The 16,566-nt window shown below is 44.1% G+C and overlaps 1 protein-coding gene across 2 annotated transcripts in view; it reads right to left on the bottom strand.

Annotated features, from left to right (window-relative positions):
• Nucleotides 1–16,566, bottom strand: part of HECW2 (HECT, C2 and WW domain containing E3 ubiquitin protein ligase 2) — a 226,834-nt gene that overhangs the window by 71,548 nt on the left and 138,720 nt on the right. For both annotated transcript variants that reach the window (XM_072979546.2, XM_078380164.1), the window contains exons 7-10: nucleotides 15,626–15,768; nucleotides 10,538–10,638; nucleotides 4,196–5,557; nucleotides 861–956 (exon numbers count right to left, since the gene is read on the bottom strand). In XM_072979546.2, coding sequence (XP_072835647.2) covers nucleotides 861–956; nucleotides 4,196–5,557; nucleotides 10,538–10,638; nucleotides 15,626–15,768 — 1,702 coding nt within the window. The remainder of the gene's footprint in view (nucleotides 1–860; nucleotides 957–4,195; nucleotides 5,558–10,537; nucleotides 10,639–15,625; nucleotides 15,769–16,566) is intronic.

The following is a 16,566-nucleotide window of genomic DNA, read 5'->3' as shown; positions in this document are numbered from 1 at the left end:
TGGGAGTCACAAAAACAGACTTGGGGGTTACATATGGGCTATGCTTTGCCCAGTTCTGCTTCAGAGCACTGCTTCGCCACTGATGTTCCCAACGTTCTTGCCTACGTTGAAAAGGTTTTGCTTTGTTTTCACTGTAAAAATGACCAAAAAATAATAATAGCAGCCTTCTCCACATCATAACCAATGCAGAAATGCAACCAGACTATCCATACACGGTAGAGATTGTCTTAGAAAGAAAGCCAGAGTTCAAAACCATACAGAAGGCATCCTCTTGTGTGGTGGGGTATTTTGGGCTTTCTGGAACTGTCCATTATTTAATGCTCTGATGTTTCACAGCACATTTGCAGTTCTCTTATACCATACAACTGCACTGCAGTTTGTGAGTTAGTGGGAGCTCCAAGACCACCCTAGACGTATGGACTGTAGACCAGCAGTTCAGTAGAAACCACTGATTCAGTAGGAAGCAGTAACATTGCTTGTAGATGGTCCCATGTTTGATCCCTGACATTTCAACTTAGAAAGATCATCCTGTGGATGTTACAGAAAGGGCTTTTTCCAAAACCAAGACAACATCTTCCAGTCACCGTAGACAAGTATAAAGCAGAAGGCAAACAGTAGGACCTGATATAGTGGAGCTTTCTAAGACCCTGCAAGATTACTCCATCCCCACTAGGAGGACATGACAGTCGCAAGTGCTCTAGGGATGGAGGAACACATGGGCTATGTACATAGTTTACTCTTTTCAACCTGGGGAAACAAAAGGTGGTAATGGAACCAAGAAAACCCATATTCTAAACAAAATGTACAATGTCACTTTCAACTTTCAGAAACATTGGAATTAATATAAAAAAGTTCCTTACTTGGTGGCAGGGCCTCGTCCACTCTCTGATAACGACTAACATCTTGGCGAACGGAGGGAAGCGTTCTCAGCGGCTGATGACCATTGGCTTGGGAACCTAAAAAACCAAAGAATCTCTTTAGGTATGTTTTTTACTTTAAGGTAGGAAGTCACAGCATTACTCTTATATTAAATTTCTCAGAAGAAGTGTGACTGGCAGCAACTGTCCAAGGACGGGATCCTGAGGTTTTTGTAGACAGCTTGGTTAAAGGGTCATCAACCCAAATGCTGAAAACTTGTTGCTTAGAGTGATAAGTCGCACTGCAGGGGGCCAATTGAATCAATGGGGATTTATTTATTTATTTATTGGATTTCTATCCCACTCATCTAGACCAAAGGTCTACTCTGGGCAGTTTACAAATTTAAAAACAATATAACCAATAAAGATATATTATAGATCCAAGGTGGTGAAAGTATAAGAAATTAAGATATGGCAGGAGGGAAATAGCCCAAATAGCCAGGTTTTAAGTTTATTCCTGAAAACACCCAGAGAGGGAGCCAGGTGGATCTCCACTGGCAAGCTATTCCAAAGGCAAGGAGCCACTGCTGAGAAGGCCCTGTTCCTCGTTCTTTTCTTCTGGACCTCCCTCGGCGTTAGGCCCCTCAGCCGCCCAGCCTGGCTGGAACGAGTAACTGTGGCAAAACTGGGTGGGAGAAGGATTTCTACCAGATATCGAGGTCCTAAACCATTTACAGATTTATATGTAATCGTAAGAACTTTGAAATCAATGCGGAAATGAATGAGCAGCCAATGCAAGGCTGAAGTTTCCACGTCAGTCTCAAAGGCAGCCCCACGTAGAGCGCATTAGAGTAGTCTAATCTTGAGACTACGAGCACATGGACCAAAGTGGTGAGCACTCCCACATCAGGATAAGGGGTCAATCCGCCAAAGGTGGAAATGTGCGGAACAGACCACTGATGACACTTGGGTCTCCATGGTGAGCACCGGGTCCAGATGTACACCCAAATGGCGAACCTCACTCTTGGTGGTAAGAGTCACCCCCCCAAAAAACAGAGAGGGAGTTTCCCAGGCCACTGATGTCTGGGGCACCCACCTGAAGGGCCTCCGTTTTGCCCGGATTCAGCCTCAGTCCGTTCTTCTGCATCCATTGCTGAGCAAAAGTCAGTTAAAAACTTGGCTATTCAAGCAGGCCTTCCCTCCAGTCAATTAAGTGATTTCTATTTTTTTTTCTCCTTGAGTTATGCCATCTTGGTAATGTGTTGTTTGGAACTAATTGTTATAACTGTATTTTTGATGACTTTATATATGTTATACTGTTGTGTTTTTATCTATGTAAGCTGCCCCAAGTAGACATTGTCTAGAGGGGCGGGGTAGAAATCTAATAAATAAAATAAAAATAAAATTACCAATACCATCCACCGCCAAGCTCGGTTTCCTCCTAATAGGCCTAATGAGTGTCTCCTTGGGGAACCTTGCTCTTCTGGAAAGACCCGTTAATTATTGCCGTAGCCCGTTCAGATGTTATAGACCTGGCTGCTTTGATTAGCTAGACCGGACAAGGGAGGAGGCGGTGGCGCGACAGCAAAGTACTCTGTCCACCATGTCTGACATCACAGTCTGAAAGTGGTTAAGTCATCAGGTAAGATGGAGCACTGGACATCTCTGCTCGATCCACTGTTTTCAAATAGGGGGTAAGATCCCAGCAGATGGCCTCCACTTTTGATTTTTAAAAGGCTGCAAATTGGTCAGGTGAGATGCTAGTGGGAGGCCAATCACTATGACCAACTCCGAATAGTTCCGCCTGCTGGTTGGAGGCTTCGCTTATCCGGACAGCGAAGTAAGATCAACTAGCAGCCTTCACCTTAGATTGGTAGAGGTTAGTCGCGATCCTGACAGCTATTTGATTATTTTCCATCAGGTTCCGCCTCCATATGCACTCTAGCCTTCTCCTATTTCACTTTATTGATCGCAGCTCTGGATTAAGCCAGGGCGAAGGGCAATCTCTGAGGACATTTTGGTGAGTCAATTCCTCTATAAGTTCCATTGATCAAAATGAGCCTACTTCAGTTGCAACTTAATATGCTGAAGCAAGCTGCAACCAGAGTAGGCCCATTTAAATCAATGGAACTTATGGAGTTGACTCACCAAATCCCCATTGATTCAACTGGCTCACTGCAGTGCGACTTATTACTCTAAGCCAGTGGTTCTTAACCTTTTTGAAAGAAACGCCCCCTTGAGCCATTGAGGAAGTTATCATTGCCCCCCTCCCTGCGGTATTTATTTATTTATTTATTTATTTATTTATTTATTTATTTATTTATTTATTTATTTATTTATTTATTTAAGACACTTAAATCCAATGACCCCTGAAAACAAAATTAAATTTCAAGAAAATGAAATGCCCCCCCCCAAAAAGTAACATTTAATGATTTAGTTGCAAGTGAATTTTAAGACGCAAAAAGAAATATAAAAAGGGCATAAAAACATATGCAGGAACTAAAAATTTCAAGATGAAAACTCTGAAATTAAATTAAGATTGGAGGAAAATATATATTCATTCATGCACACTGTAAAAAGGCTGCAGCCATCTTCACAGGTTTGGCTCGCTCCAGCGCCCCCCTACCGCCCCTCTTCTGCTCCAGCGCCCCCACACCGCCCCTTTTCGTTCTACCGCCCCCCTGAAAAATGAAATCGCCCCCTGGGGGGCATTATCACCCACGTTAAGAACCACTGCTCTAAGCAACAAGGTTTGAGCAATTGGGTTGATGACCCTTTAATCAAGCTGCCTACCAAAACCTCAAGATCCCATCCTTGGACAGTTGTTTTCTGTTCTGGAGTCCATCACTGTATATGCAAGGTGGGGATTGTTGTTGTTGTTGTTGTTGTTGTTGTTGTTGTTGTTGTTGTTGTTTTGTGCTCCTTAATGCATCACTTTACACTTGTTCACACTGAATCGCTTTATTTTATTGCCCATACTCCTAGTGCAGGGAGATCTTTCTGAAATTCCTCACAATATGTTCTTACTGTTTTAAATAATTTAGCCTCATGGCTACATCACTACCTGTCCATAATTTCGGACCATGCATGAGAAGATTCTCTACACCTCAAATTCAGTAGACCTGCATTGTTAACCATTTTTTTTATTTCGAGAACAAATTTATCATACATTCCTTCTCATGAAATTTCTAATTTATGCTGTCCATTAAAGAAGCAAGTGAGAAACCGCAGCTGCAGGTACCTTCCTGACTTGCCTGTCTATCTCTTGACATCCCCCCCTTGGAAACAGTGCCAGGATCATTGGTGTTGTGTTTGTTTTGTTTTTTAACCGTCATTACCTCCGCTGGCTCCATCCACCTGCGAAGCAGCAGCTCCCTCACAAGCTGCCTCGGCTCCTCCGGCCTCCTCCTCTTGAGACTGGCCACGAGCAGCCGCCGCCTGCAGACTCTGCCTCCTCTGCCAGATTTCTTCAGCCTCATCGCCGTCCTGTAACCCACCTGCCTCAGGCAACTGCCCCTCCTCTTGAGCAGTCGGTATGTTCACTGCGGGCAACGAGGCCTGCGTGCACACCACGTCCTGAGTTTCCTGGGGAGGCTCGCTGCTGGCGAGCTCCACGGCACAAGCACCCTCTTCCTCCTCCTGGGAGGAAAAGGCTGGAGTCTCTGGAAACCGGGTGCTTTCAAAAGAGGAGCATCGAGTATCAACAGATGGGGGTCGGGGAGTGGCACCTTCTTGGCAAGGACCATCGGCCCCCTCCACGTCACTTTCTCCTTCCGGCCTAGTGCTGGATTCACTGACGCTCTCAGTACGGGCAGGATCGCTCTGCTCCGTTTCGGACGAAAGCTGAGAAGGTTCCGACCCCTGGTCGATAGACTCAGCTTCTGTCATTTCTGTTCTGCCTCCAGAAGAAGGCTCTGAAGTGCCAGCTTCCACATCAGCTGCTGGAGTCTCAGCCTCTTGAGGCTGAGAAACGTCATTGGCAGCCAAATTTACTGGCCCATTATCCTGAGAAACAGGAGGAGTTTCTTCCTCTTCCCCCAACTCTGATTCTGGAGGCCCTTCCAGGGTCTCCTGCTGATTATCGGAAAGCTGCAAGGAAGTTTCTGTAGTGGGTGCTTGCCCATTTTCTTCAGGAACCTGGTTCTGTGTTGTTCGATTTGGGGAACTATTCAAGAGATTCAGTTCAGCACTCCTGGTAGTACCATTCAGCATGACCAAACCACCCCCATCATCCTCCAGGGAAGACTGGAACCCCAAAGCTTGATGGTATTCATGCTCCTCTTCATCAGAGTCAATGTGAAGCATTGCATTGAGTCTAGTGTCAGTAGGGAAACTGCTTCTTAATTTGGGAGATGCCCCAACAACACGCTCAGTGCAAGCTGAGGTCCCAGACCTATAGGGATTGCTTTGTTCTATTGCATCCAGGTAGTCGTTCAGCGAGTCCTGGCGTCCTCTGGGCGCTGATGACCTTGAAGCTGTAGAGGTCAAATCCTCCTGATCTGTTTCTAGAGTTGTACTAGTCCTTAGGGAATGCCTTGTGATGGTGTCTCCGGCTGATTCTTCATGGACTGGGCCATTCGAACAAGCTGGAGGTGAATCATGATGCCCTGCAGGTACATCCTCATCATCAGAAGGGCTCCCCAAGTCTCCATTTATCGAGTTTACTCCAAGCAGAGTTCCCACTGTTTCTGGTGAAGCATCTATCAAGAAAAAACAACAACTGATTCTTGTCTGGGCATGGAGACTGTGAATCGTAATCCCTCTTGCAGGCAATATAACACCCAGACACTCATTACGGTGCAAATCTAAGCATCCCCCCCCAGACATACTTAATTGTGTGGGCATTTTGAGTATTGAAATTAGCAGGGAGCTTGGTTTCAGGCCAAACTGCACATGGTTTACTCATTCCAAACTTTCATAAATATTGTAATTCTATTACTCTCTCTGCTCTCCAATTGAGGGGCAAAATGAAAGAACATTATGATGGTGGGAGGAGCTACCTATAGAACACATAGATCCAGTGGAGGAAATTTTCATACAACCATTGAAAATAACTAATCATTCAAAGAAGTCCATTACGTATATAAATTTCTACATGCTGCTAGACTTTGCTAGCAAATGTGTCATAAACAAGGAAGACCACAGCTCCTTTTATAAAGTGCACAGTCTTGTATGTGAAAATAGACTTATCACATAATGGCACAGTAGTCCAGAAGTGTGAGTGTGAGGCTTTACAGAATACAAGCATCAACTCTGTTGGAAAAAACACAGAGAAGCCACAAACTCTAGGCATATAATATATAGCAGTTACTGTAACAGAGATAACAGATACAGTGGTGCCTCGCTTAACGATTACCTCATTAAACGATGAATCCGCTTGACGATGAAGTTTTTGCAATCGCTTTTGCGATCGCAGAACGATGTTTCAAAGGGCTTTTTTTGCTTCCAACGATCGGTTTCCTGCTTCGGGAACCAATTCTTCGCATTACAACGATCAAAACAGCTGATCATCGGGTTTCAAAATGGCCACCCACTGTGTAAAATGGTTCCCCGCTGTGCTTTAGAACGGATTTTTCGCTTTACAGGCCCCCGAAAATGGCCGCCCTATAGAGGATCTTCGCTGGACGCTGAGGTATTTAGCCCACTAGAATGCATTGAACCGGTTTTCAATGGATTTCAATGGGCTTTTTAATTTCACTTGATGAGGATTTCGCTCTGCAGCGATTTTGCTGGAACGGATTATCCTCGTCAAGCAAGGCACCACTGTACTGTGTAAGCCTGAGCTGCCTTTTCATTTTGAACAGGGTTGCTATGTACCATACACCTAGGGAAAACAGAATTATTATAGACTTATGAATTAACCACTAATAGAAAGCACATTATTCTTACTAATTCATATTTTAATAGAGTGACATCAAACTTAAGAGCAAAAGAGTAGACATGGTCTAGAGGGGCGGGGTAAAAATCAAATAAATAAATAAATAAATAAATAAATAAATAAATAAATAAATAAATAAATAAATAAAATAAAATAAAATAAAGATAGAAAATAAATAATTCCTGTTCCAAGAAATTAACATTGTTTTGTTTCATTCTATTTGTTCTTCAGCTTGTTCGTTTTAAGTCTGGGAGCATAATTTACTATGGGAGGCTGAGGAGCACGGGAAGCTTCCCAATGTACCGTATTTTTCGCTCCATAAGACGCACCTTTCCATAAGACGCACCAAATTTTTAGGAGAAGAAAACAGGAAAAAAATTATCTGCTTTCTTCTCCTAAAACTTGGTGAGCCTTATGGAGAGGTCCATCTTATGGAACACACCCTAGGGTCCTAGGGTGTGTTCCAGGACCCTTTGGAGCCTCCCCCTGCCTCCCTCGGGGGCCAGAGGGGGTGAAATCGCCAGCTTCTGGGGCTCTTCTGAAGTTTCCCAAGCCTCAGAAGAGCCCCCAAAGGTGGCGGTTTCATCCCCTCTGGCCCCCAGGGGAGGCAGGGTCAGTCTCCAAAGAGTCCTAGGGTGTGTTCTAGGACCCTTTGGAGACTCACCCTGCCTCCCTCAGGGGCCAGAGGGGGCAAAATCGCCACCTTCTGGGGCTCTTCTGAGGCTTCCCAAGCCTCAAAAGAGCCCCAGAAGGTGGCGATTTTGCCCCTTCTGGCCCTCGGGGGAGGCAGGGTGAGTCTCCAAAGGGTCCTAGAACACACCCTAGGACCCTTTGGAGACTCACCCTGCCTCCCCCGGGCGACAGAGGGGGCAAAATAGGCAGCTTCCAGGACCTTTTCTGAGCCTTTCCAGGCTCAGAAAAGGTCCTGGAAGCTCCCGATTTTGCCCCCGCTGTCCTCGTGGGGGGGGGGAGCCTGGCAAGGGTCCTGGGAGGCTCCCTTGGACCCTTGCCACGTTCCCCCACCCCCCCATGGGGCCAGGGGGGGTAAATTCGCCAGCTTCTGGGAGTGTTTGGAGGCTTGGGAAGCCTCCAAACACCCCCAGAACCTGGCGATTTTGCCAGTGCTGGCCCCGCGGGGGGTGGGGGGAGGGTGGCAAGGGTCCTGGAAGGCTCCCTTGGACCCTTGCCACCCTCCACCCCCCCCCATGGGACCAGGGGGGGTAAAATCGCCAGCTTCTGGGAGTGTTTTGAGGCTTGGGAAGCCTCCAAACACCCCCAGAACCTGGCGATTTTGCCAGTGCTGGCCCCGCGGGGGGTGGGGGGAGGGTGGCAAGGGTCCTGGAAGGCTCCCTTGGACCCTTGCCACCCTCCACCCACCCCCCCATGGGACCAGGGGGGGTAAAATCGCCAGCTTCTGGGAGTGTTTTGAGGCTTGGGAAGCCTCCAAACACCCCCAGAACCTGGCGATTTTGCCAGTGCTGGCCCCGCGGGGGGTGGGGGGAGGGTGGCAAGGGTCCTGGAAGGCTCCCTTGGACCCTTGCCACCCTCCCCCCACCCCCCACAGAGCGGGGGGGGTTAAAATCGCCAGCTTCTGAGAGTGTTTGGAGGCTTATCAAGCTTCCAAACACTCCCAGAACCTGGCGATTTCGCCAGGGCTGGCCCCGCGGGGGGGGTGGGGGGAGGGTGGCAAGGGTCCTGGGAGGCTCCCTTGGACCCTTGCCACCCTCCACCCACCCCCCCATGGGACCAGGGGGGGGTAAAATCGCCAGCTTCTGGGAGTGTTTGGAGGCTTGGGAAGCCTCCAAACACTCCCAGAACCTGGCGATTTCGCCAGGGCTGGCCCCGCGGGGGGGTGGGGGGAGGGTGGCAAGGGTCCTGGGAGGCTCCCTTGGACCCTTGCCACCCTCCACCCACCCCCCCATGGGACCAGGGGGGGTAAAATCGCCAGCTTCTGGGAGTGTTTTGAGGCTTGGGAAGCCTCCAAACACCCCCAGAACCTGGCGATTTTGCCAGTGCTGGCCCCGCGGGGGGTGGGGGGAGGGTGGCAAGGGTCCAAGGGAGGCTCCCTTGGACCCTTGCCACCCTCCCCCCACCCCCCACAGAGCGGGGGGGGGGTTAAAATTGCCAGCTTCTGAGAGTGTTTGGAGGCTTATCAAGCTTCCAAACACTCCCAGAACCTGGCGATTTTGCCAGTGCTGGCCCCGCGGGGGGTGGGGGGAGGGTGGCAAGGGTCCAAGGGAGGCTCCCTTGGACCCTTGCCACCCTCCCCCCACCCCCCACAGAGCGGGGGGGGTTAAAATTGCCAGCTTCTGAGAGTGTTTGGAGGCTTATCAAGCTTCCAAACACTCCCAGAACCTGGCGATTTCGCCAGGGCTGGCCCCGCGGGGGGGTGGGGGGAGGGTGGCAAGGGTCCTGGAAGGCTCCCTTGGACCCTTGCCACCCTCCACCCACCCCCCCATGGGACCAGGGGGGGGTAAAATCGCCAGGTTCTGGGAGTGTTTTGAGGCTTGGGAAGCCTCAAAACACTCCCAGAACCTGGCGATTTTGCCAGTGCTGGCCGGTGCGTGGGTGGGAGGAGCGTCGCAAGGATCTGAGTGAGCTCCCAGGACCCTTGCGACGTTCCCCCCACCTGGAAGCTGGCGATTTCGCCGGTGCTGGCCCCGTGGGGGCGTGGGGGAGCCTCGCAAGGGTCCTGGAAGGCTCACCCGGACCCTTGCGACGCTCCCCCCCACGGGGCCAGCAGCGACGAAATTGCTGCATTCACACCATTAGACGCACTGACTTCCCCACCCACATTTTGGAGGGGGGAAAGTGCGTCTTATGGTGCAAAAATACGGTAAATAAGATTAAAATGTACTTGGAAAAAGCATCCTTGCTTGGGAAATGAAGAAAAACGAAACTAAGACCACACAGATGACTTTCAGAAAAACTGTCAGTAAAATAAAGGAATGTAATAAAGTACCCCCCCTTGTCTAATTCAAAATGCTTAGGAATGCAGGTATGAACCACCTTAGAACTGCAAAGCCAGAAAGGACCCTCTGGATCAGCAAGTCCAGCCCCTGTCAAGGAGTCCCTGTTGGAGGGGAATCGAACTAAGGAGGCTAAGAAGAGCTGAGGACTATAATAAAATCTTCAATATAGAAGACAGTATGAACATAGGTACAAGGCCAAGGAAAGTACTTGGAAGGTTTATCTTACATGTTTTAACTGATGGTTAGTTCACATCTTATATTTTAATGTTTGTTTTAGTTCTCTTTAATTGTTTCCACTTCTTTTGTAGAGTGGTTTGAGATAGGTTGTTTTAAGAGCGATTAAGTTCGATAGGCGGTCATCAAACTAAATAATAAAATAAACAGAATCCCTTTTTATTTGCATCGCAAAGAAGAAAAATACATGAAATCATAGAAGGAAAGATGCAGACCTGTATTACCCTCTGTGTAGTTTTAGCAGGAGATAATTTGGAAAAACACTGTTAGGAAGGATATAAATCAATTATTCTATTACCTTGGGGAAGGTGGCAAGCTGCGGTTGTGACCCGGACATAATGGAGATGTTTTAAGAATTATTAGACTCGTTAACAAATAATAATGTCTGTACCTGTCTTTCTCTTATTTTGCTTTACTGTGCCATCTCTCTATACCTGAGGATTTGTGATAGCTCTGTCTCACTTAGCATTGTCACTACTAGCACTCACTTAACCCATGGTTAAAGGAAAAAAGTGACTTGAGGCTAAGAACATGTAATTCAAGAACAAAATAACTTCAGCTGAACGAGAACAGGCACCTGAGATACAAATGCTCACCTTCCTGGACAGCAGATGTAATCTCTACCTTGAATTGAAGACAGCCACTTACATGGTCAGCTGGAAGCCGCCTGCCAAGGTTATAGCTGAGAATTTGGTCTCTGCAAAGGGGAACAGAAATACAGTATGACCTCTTCTATGTGTTTTGCAACTATCAACATGTTTTAATTAGAACCGGGCCAAGGCAGGGAAAGAAGTTTTGCAAACAGATTAATCCACCTTCATAAGTAACCCCAATTTCTGTTGACTTTGGCAGGTGCAACACTGTTTTCAGAGAAAAGAAAATAGATCAAGGAAAAATACTGTCTCTCATTGTCTTTCTTTGTTGCACTGGTGAGCACTGAAAAGAGCCGTACTCCGATCCTGATGAAGTAAACAGTGGGTGGAAGCTGGCAGCTGCGTTCTTAACTCTGGAGACGATAGTGGGATTATCTGAACTTGGGCTCAGCAGCTGACCTCAAAGCTAGCGTGGCCAGTGGTCCAGATTTTTGGCTGTACCACCGCCCCCCTTGTTAAATCTTGTTCTCTTATTGGTTAACAGGCTTCAGGGTCCAGACCGAATATAACAAATAAACAGGAGCAGGCAAAGCTCTTTTAGAGACAACCTCACAGACCACCCTTCCTATCACACCTTGTTTTGCTTGAAAAGGGAACTGGCATTACAGAGAACGAATTATTCAGTTCCGGGACTGTTGCTCCCTTCACTTGTTTTTCTTGCAGCAGCACATGTTGTAATTGGTGTGTTATTCTGCTAATCTGAATTATAAGTAATTTAAATAAATGTTGATGATTTCAATATTTAACCTGAATCAATGAATAAAATTTGTCTCATGTATTTTACGTCATTCAGTTTGCTTTGTAATAAATTTAATTTAAGGAATAAATACTATTTACTGAATTAAAAATAAAGTATTTTTATAAAGAATAATTAATTTGGAGTGCATAGTAGTGGGTATTTGTGGCTTAATAATACAGTACATTTATTTTAATGAAATTCAAATATTAAAGATATAGTGAATTTTTTATTTTTTCCAAATACTGTATATTCATATTCTGTGAACTGCAGAAAAGGCATAAGGACATCTCAAAAGGTTAATAACCACTATGCTTTATTTATTTCATTTAATGTCTGCAGGGACCAATACTAGAACCCAAACAGAACACCTGATTAGTCTTCTATTGTACGATGAGCTATTGCAATCCTAGTAGCAGGCATACCTAATTATGACATATATGCATAAAAATCTGGAGCAAGACTAGTTTTAACAACCCACATTCTTAGCAATACAGAAAAACAGTCAAAGGACAAAACTGGGCAACCATGACTAACAGTCAATGAAGATCACGACAAATGAAGCTATTTATTGCCATATTTTCCCTTTGATTGCCCTTTCTTATTCAAGGAAGGAAGGAAGGCAGTAGTCTTCCTTGATTCATATCAGAGAGCTGCACAAATTAAAATTATGGACGTATATAAAATATAGGTTAAAATTAAAAACAAATTAAATGTAGGCAGTGGCGAGGAATGCAAACTAGAAGGTCCCAAGGCTGGACACATTCTGCCCCCTAGTGGCTCCGGAAAAGTCATTTAGGTTCTTAGCTGAATACAACACATACTTTATGTGCAGTTATTATAGATTTCATCACAACTCCAGGGTCAAGGACATGTTTTCTTTAATTCAGGCTTTAGGAAGCATTTACTAACAACTAGTAAAGTTCATTCATTCTTATGGTTTCTCTGACGTTGCCACAGCGAGTGTGCAAAGCTCTGCGAAAACTATGCTTGAGGGGCTGAGACTTTCTGACTTATTTGGTAGACTGTTTAAGGATCTTTGAATCAGACACAAGAGTTGGCTTCTATCAAAGATTAGAAAACCTACTTTTTTGATCTCTAGCTTCTAGAATCACACAGCCTGTCCTGTCTATGGTAATTTGGGGAGCTGTCATTAAAAAAAACTGCATTGCTACCATCACAGAGGCCGCTCTTAGTCACCTCAACAGTCTGTTATAATTACTATATGGATTGGACTATTCTCCTTGGGCTACAATTTCCTTTTGAGGGGAGCAGCTGTACTTTGAAGAATTGTCAATAGAGATGGGCATGAATTAAAAATGAATCACCAAATTTGTTCAAAAATCATGAATTCATGAATTCATACTCGTACAAATCAACAGCCCAACAAATCACAAATTAATGAATGTTTTAGCGATTTTGATTTGTCTATTTGTTTGCCCCCAAGGCACCTAGACACACCGGAATTATCATACTCTGACTCTCTTCTACAATCTTTCCAAGTATGGTGAAGATTAGGTTTCAGATGTTGGAGTTAGACACCCACAAAGAGCTCCCTCAAGGAAGAGGTGCCCCAGGCACCTAGACACTGAAATCACAGAGAGCTTCCCATGACTCTCCTCTACAATCCCTCCAAGTTTGGAGAAGGTTGGGTTCCTCCCAAGCCAGCTACTAAAAGGCACTTTCCCAGGGGGGACTCACTATGCATGTGTATAATTTGGATGGCTGAAACACAATCTCCACTACACTTGGAGGGAACTGAAAAGGAGAGTCAGGGGAAGCTTTTCTGTGATGTTGGTGTCTCTAGGTGCCTGGGGGGAACTTTCCTACGGAGGACCCTCCTTGTGGGTGTATAAATTGGATGTTGGAAGCTCAAACTTCACCAAATGTGCAGAGCTTCTAGAAGAGATTCAAGGGAAACTTCCCTACAAATTTGGTGTCTCTAGGTGCTTTTAAAGTCAAAAGTGAATTGACAAATCGATTCATAAATTTATCAGGAAAAAATCTAAAGTTTGTAATTCGCTATTTTTCAATCTTGACAAATCACAAACCAAAACAATTCACAATTTCTCAGATTCATGCCCACCTCTAATTGTCACTCAATCTGAAATGGAAAGTGTCACTTGGAAAAACTTAAGTATGGTCTCCAGACAGCAGCCATAACTTGTACACTTGCCCTCACTTGGCACTTGAGAAGAACATTATGTTTGTGGATTGCAACAGTCCCTTTACCAGGAGAAAAGCAGCATTTAAAAATTGCAATAAATATATATTTAAATAAATAAGAGAAGGACGATGAGCATTTGGGTCTTTAGAAAAATGTAAGGAATTATAATATCTCCAAAGATGCCTGGAATGGTAAGGATGATATTCTGTCATCCAGCAGTGTGCAAATTTATTAAAAGCACTTCTATTTGACAATTATATCTCAATTTCAAATTTGATGACATTTTAGCACTACTGTCAATTATATGAATGCTTAATTCTATGTTAAAAAATCAGTAGTCCTCGGGAACATTAATATTTATTCTCAAACTCTAATCAGGGCTTGGAAAACAAGCATGGATGTTCTTCATCCAAAACTTAAAAAAAACAATTAACTAGTCCAACAGGACTTTCCTGTCAGCCAAGCACAGGCAAAACAGCCTGATCTGTCTTGTTAAATCTGCAATATATTTTGCTTACCTGCATGAATACCACCTTGGGAAAAGCTGACAATTGTTTTCAAACTGAATTTGTCTTTCTCCATTTATGCAACGTGTTTATTTGGTGGGGAAATCTGTGAAAAAGGAGGCCATTTGTTTACAAGCTGATTTAATTCTGGATAGTCATGCAATAGCATGACAACACCGTGATGAACCACAAACTTCACATAATTGAAGGTAGGCTCTTTAAAAAAAATAATTCTGTTATCAGTTTGATTGAATGGCTATTGCAGTTAACTCAAAATATTCCACAGACTTCAGAATGTTCTAGGTCACTGTGTGAAATAAAATATTCCCACCAGAAAGGACCAACAACCTGCTGAAGCCAAACAAAACAAAACAAAAAAACCCACAATTTGGATTGCGCACCTATTTGGCCCCAGTCAACAGTAATTTCTCCCTGTATAGGTCTCACTGAAAGTTGCTTTAAAATAAATCATGGGGTAACTTTCCTAATATAATCAGTCTCCTGGATGCAACCCAGAAACTGCTTAAGACACAGTGGGAATCTTAGATATGTTCCCAGAAGAAATGTGTGCATCCAAGATGCTGAAACAGCACCTGATATTGGAGACTACTATACCAGTCTCCCTATGGACACTCTTCACTCCAACAGAGAATTAGAAATGGCACCAGACAATGTAGTACTGAACAACTATGGGGTGTGTGGGTGTGTGGAGAGAAGTACCTTTGCAAGGTATTTTTTTAAATGCTGGTGCCACATTTACTAGACAAATTATGGAAGTCCTCAGGGAACTTAAGCTCCATTTTTATTAGAATCTTCACTTATGTGATTGCTGTCATTGCTATTTATCAAAATATTTTGGATACTATATTTCAGCTTCTGTATTGTAAGTCCTCAGAAAAACACTATGGCTCATTTTTCTCCTAAGGCCTGTATTCTTTCCCCCCAAAATGTAATATAACAATAACGTGGCCTATTGATTTTAATATATTGCCTAACCTTGTATACAAATTTATAGCACATCTGTTATGTGTATTTTGTCATCAAACTTTTAGACTACTAAGTGTTTCAGTCTCTTACTGCACTGCTAGGCATTCAAGAACAAAACAAATTTTATCCATTTAACAAGCTGTTCACTAGAGAATATAATGTAAATGTGGCAAAACGTTCAGAAAAATGTGACACACGTTGGATTCTATAGATAAATTAGTGTTACCTTCATCTTCCATAAAATTAGTTGCATCTTTTTTATTAATGGGGTTGGGGTAGTTGGGCATTTTTGAGTTGTAAAAGTAACACGACGAAAACATTCTCAGTAAATTTGCACACTACTGCATGAACCTATGCCTGACAACTCAGTGTATTCCAATAAAAAGAAAAATTATTCTCAATTGCTTTCAATACTTAATACATGGGGGTATTGAGAGAAAGAGCCTGACAGTAAATGCAAGACAAAAACATAACCTTTGAGATAACATGAATTAATGTCAAACAAGAAGGATGGAACAAGGCTTCTTAGCTTCCTGGTAAAGCAATCAATTATGTGGTACCATTAGGCTTTGTTATAGGAGAACACTTTTACTCTTGGCTAAAGTAACATGAACAACAAAAGTATATTTATTTACCCTATTGCATGCCTTTCCAACAGTCTTTGAACTGGTATGGTGAGCTTCCCAAGAAAGCGCTTGATGATTGGCCGACTCTTGGCAAATTTATCTTTGATTTCAATTTCCAAAACATCAGTTAGAAGTGCTACAAAAGAATATTTCTGCAAGGAAAAACAATGTAGTTAGTGCTGGACATGGATCCATTATAGCATTTCAGAATCAATCAGCAGCACCTTAAAATTTTAATTTTATACAAACATATCTTTTAATACTGTACCAATATTTAAAAGTGTATTTCACCTAAGTAAGGGTAAATGTGCACCACTGTTCATAAATGTAAAGAACGCCAAAGTTCTTCCCATAACATGGCTTCTCGCATTCCACAGAATACTGTACCTACGTACATAGAAAACTCTATGCATGGTAAATTTTGAAAACTTCCTCTTGGCGATCACAATATTTCTTTCAACTCTATGCTGAACAAAAACAAAAAGCATTGTGTATCTACACACATGATTACATACTCTGTCACTGACAACTATACATTGACAAGATCACCTGTTCAAGCTGATCTTGTCCTTAAGAAAACAAAAGTCTATGTCATGGAAGGCTAAGAGGACAAAATTATCAGAAGCTTTACTGTTTCTCCTCCAGCAAGGGATACAACAGCCACAAAAATCTCCTGGTTCCACTCAGGTCTGTTCTGTCTATGATTTGCACTTAACATGGCCATTCACAGGTGGCTCAAGAGGCTGACAAGATAAAGAAGAGAAAAATTAAATCCCCTTTTAAAAAGAGCTGAAGAAGACAAGAGGGCAATGGGGTTTTCCCGCCACCTTCTCCAAAGCCTAAAACGTTCGTAGAGGCCCTGGAATCTGAAGAACAGTGGTGCCCCACTTGACGACGATAATGCATTCAAGCAAAATCGCTGTTAAGCGAAATCGTCATCAAGCTAAAAA

The sequence above is a fragment of the Pogona vitticeps genome, chromosome 1 (assembly GCF_051106095.1).
Source record: "Pogona vitticeps strain Pit_001003342236 chromosome 1, PviZW2.1, whole genome shotgun sequence".
Lineage (NCBI taxonomy): Eukaryota > Metazoa > Chordata > Lepidosauria > Squamata > Agamidae > Pogona > Pogona vitticeps.
The sequence above is the reverse complement of the archived record's forward strand: the minus strand, read 5'-3'. Positions and strand labels throughout refer to the sequence as shown.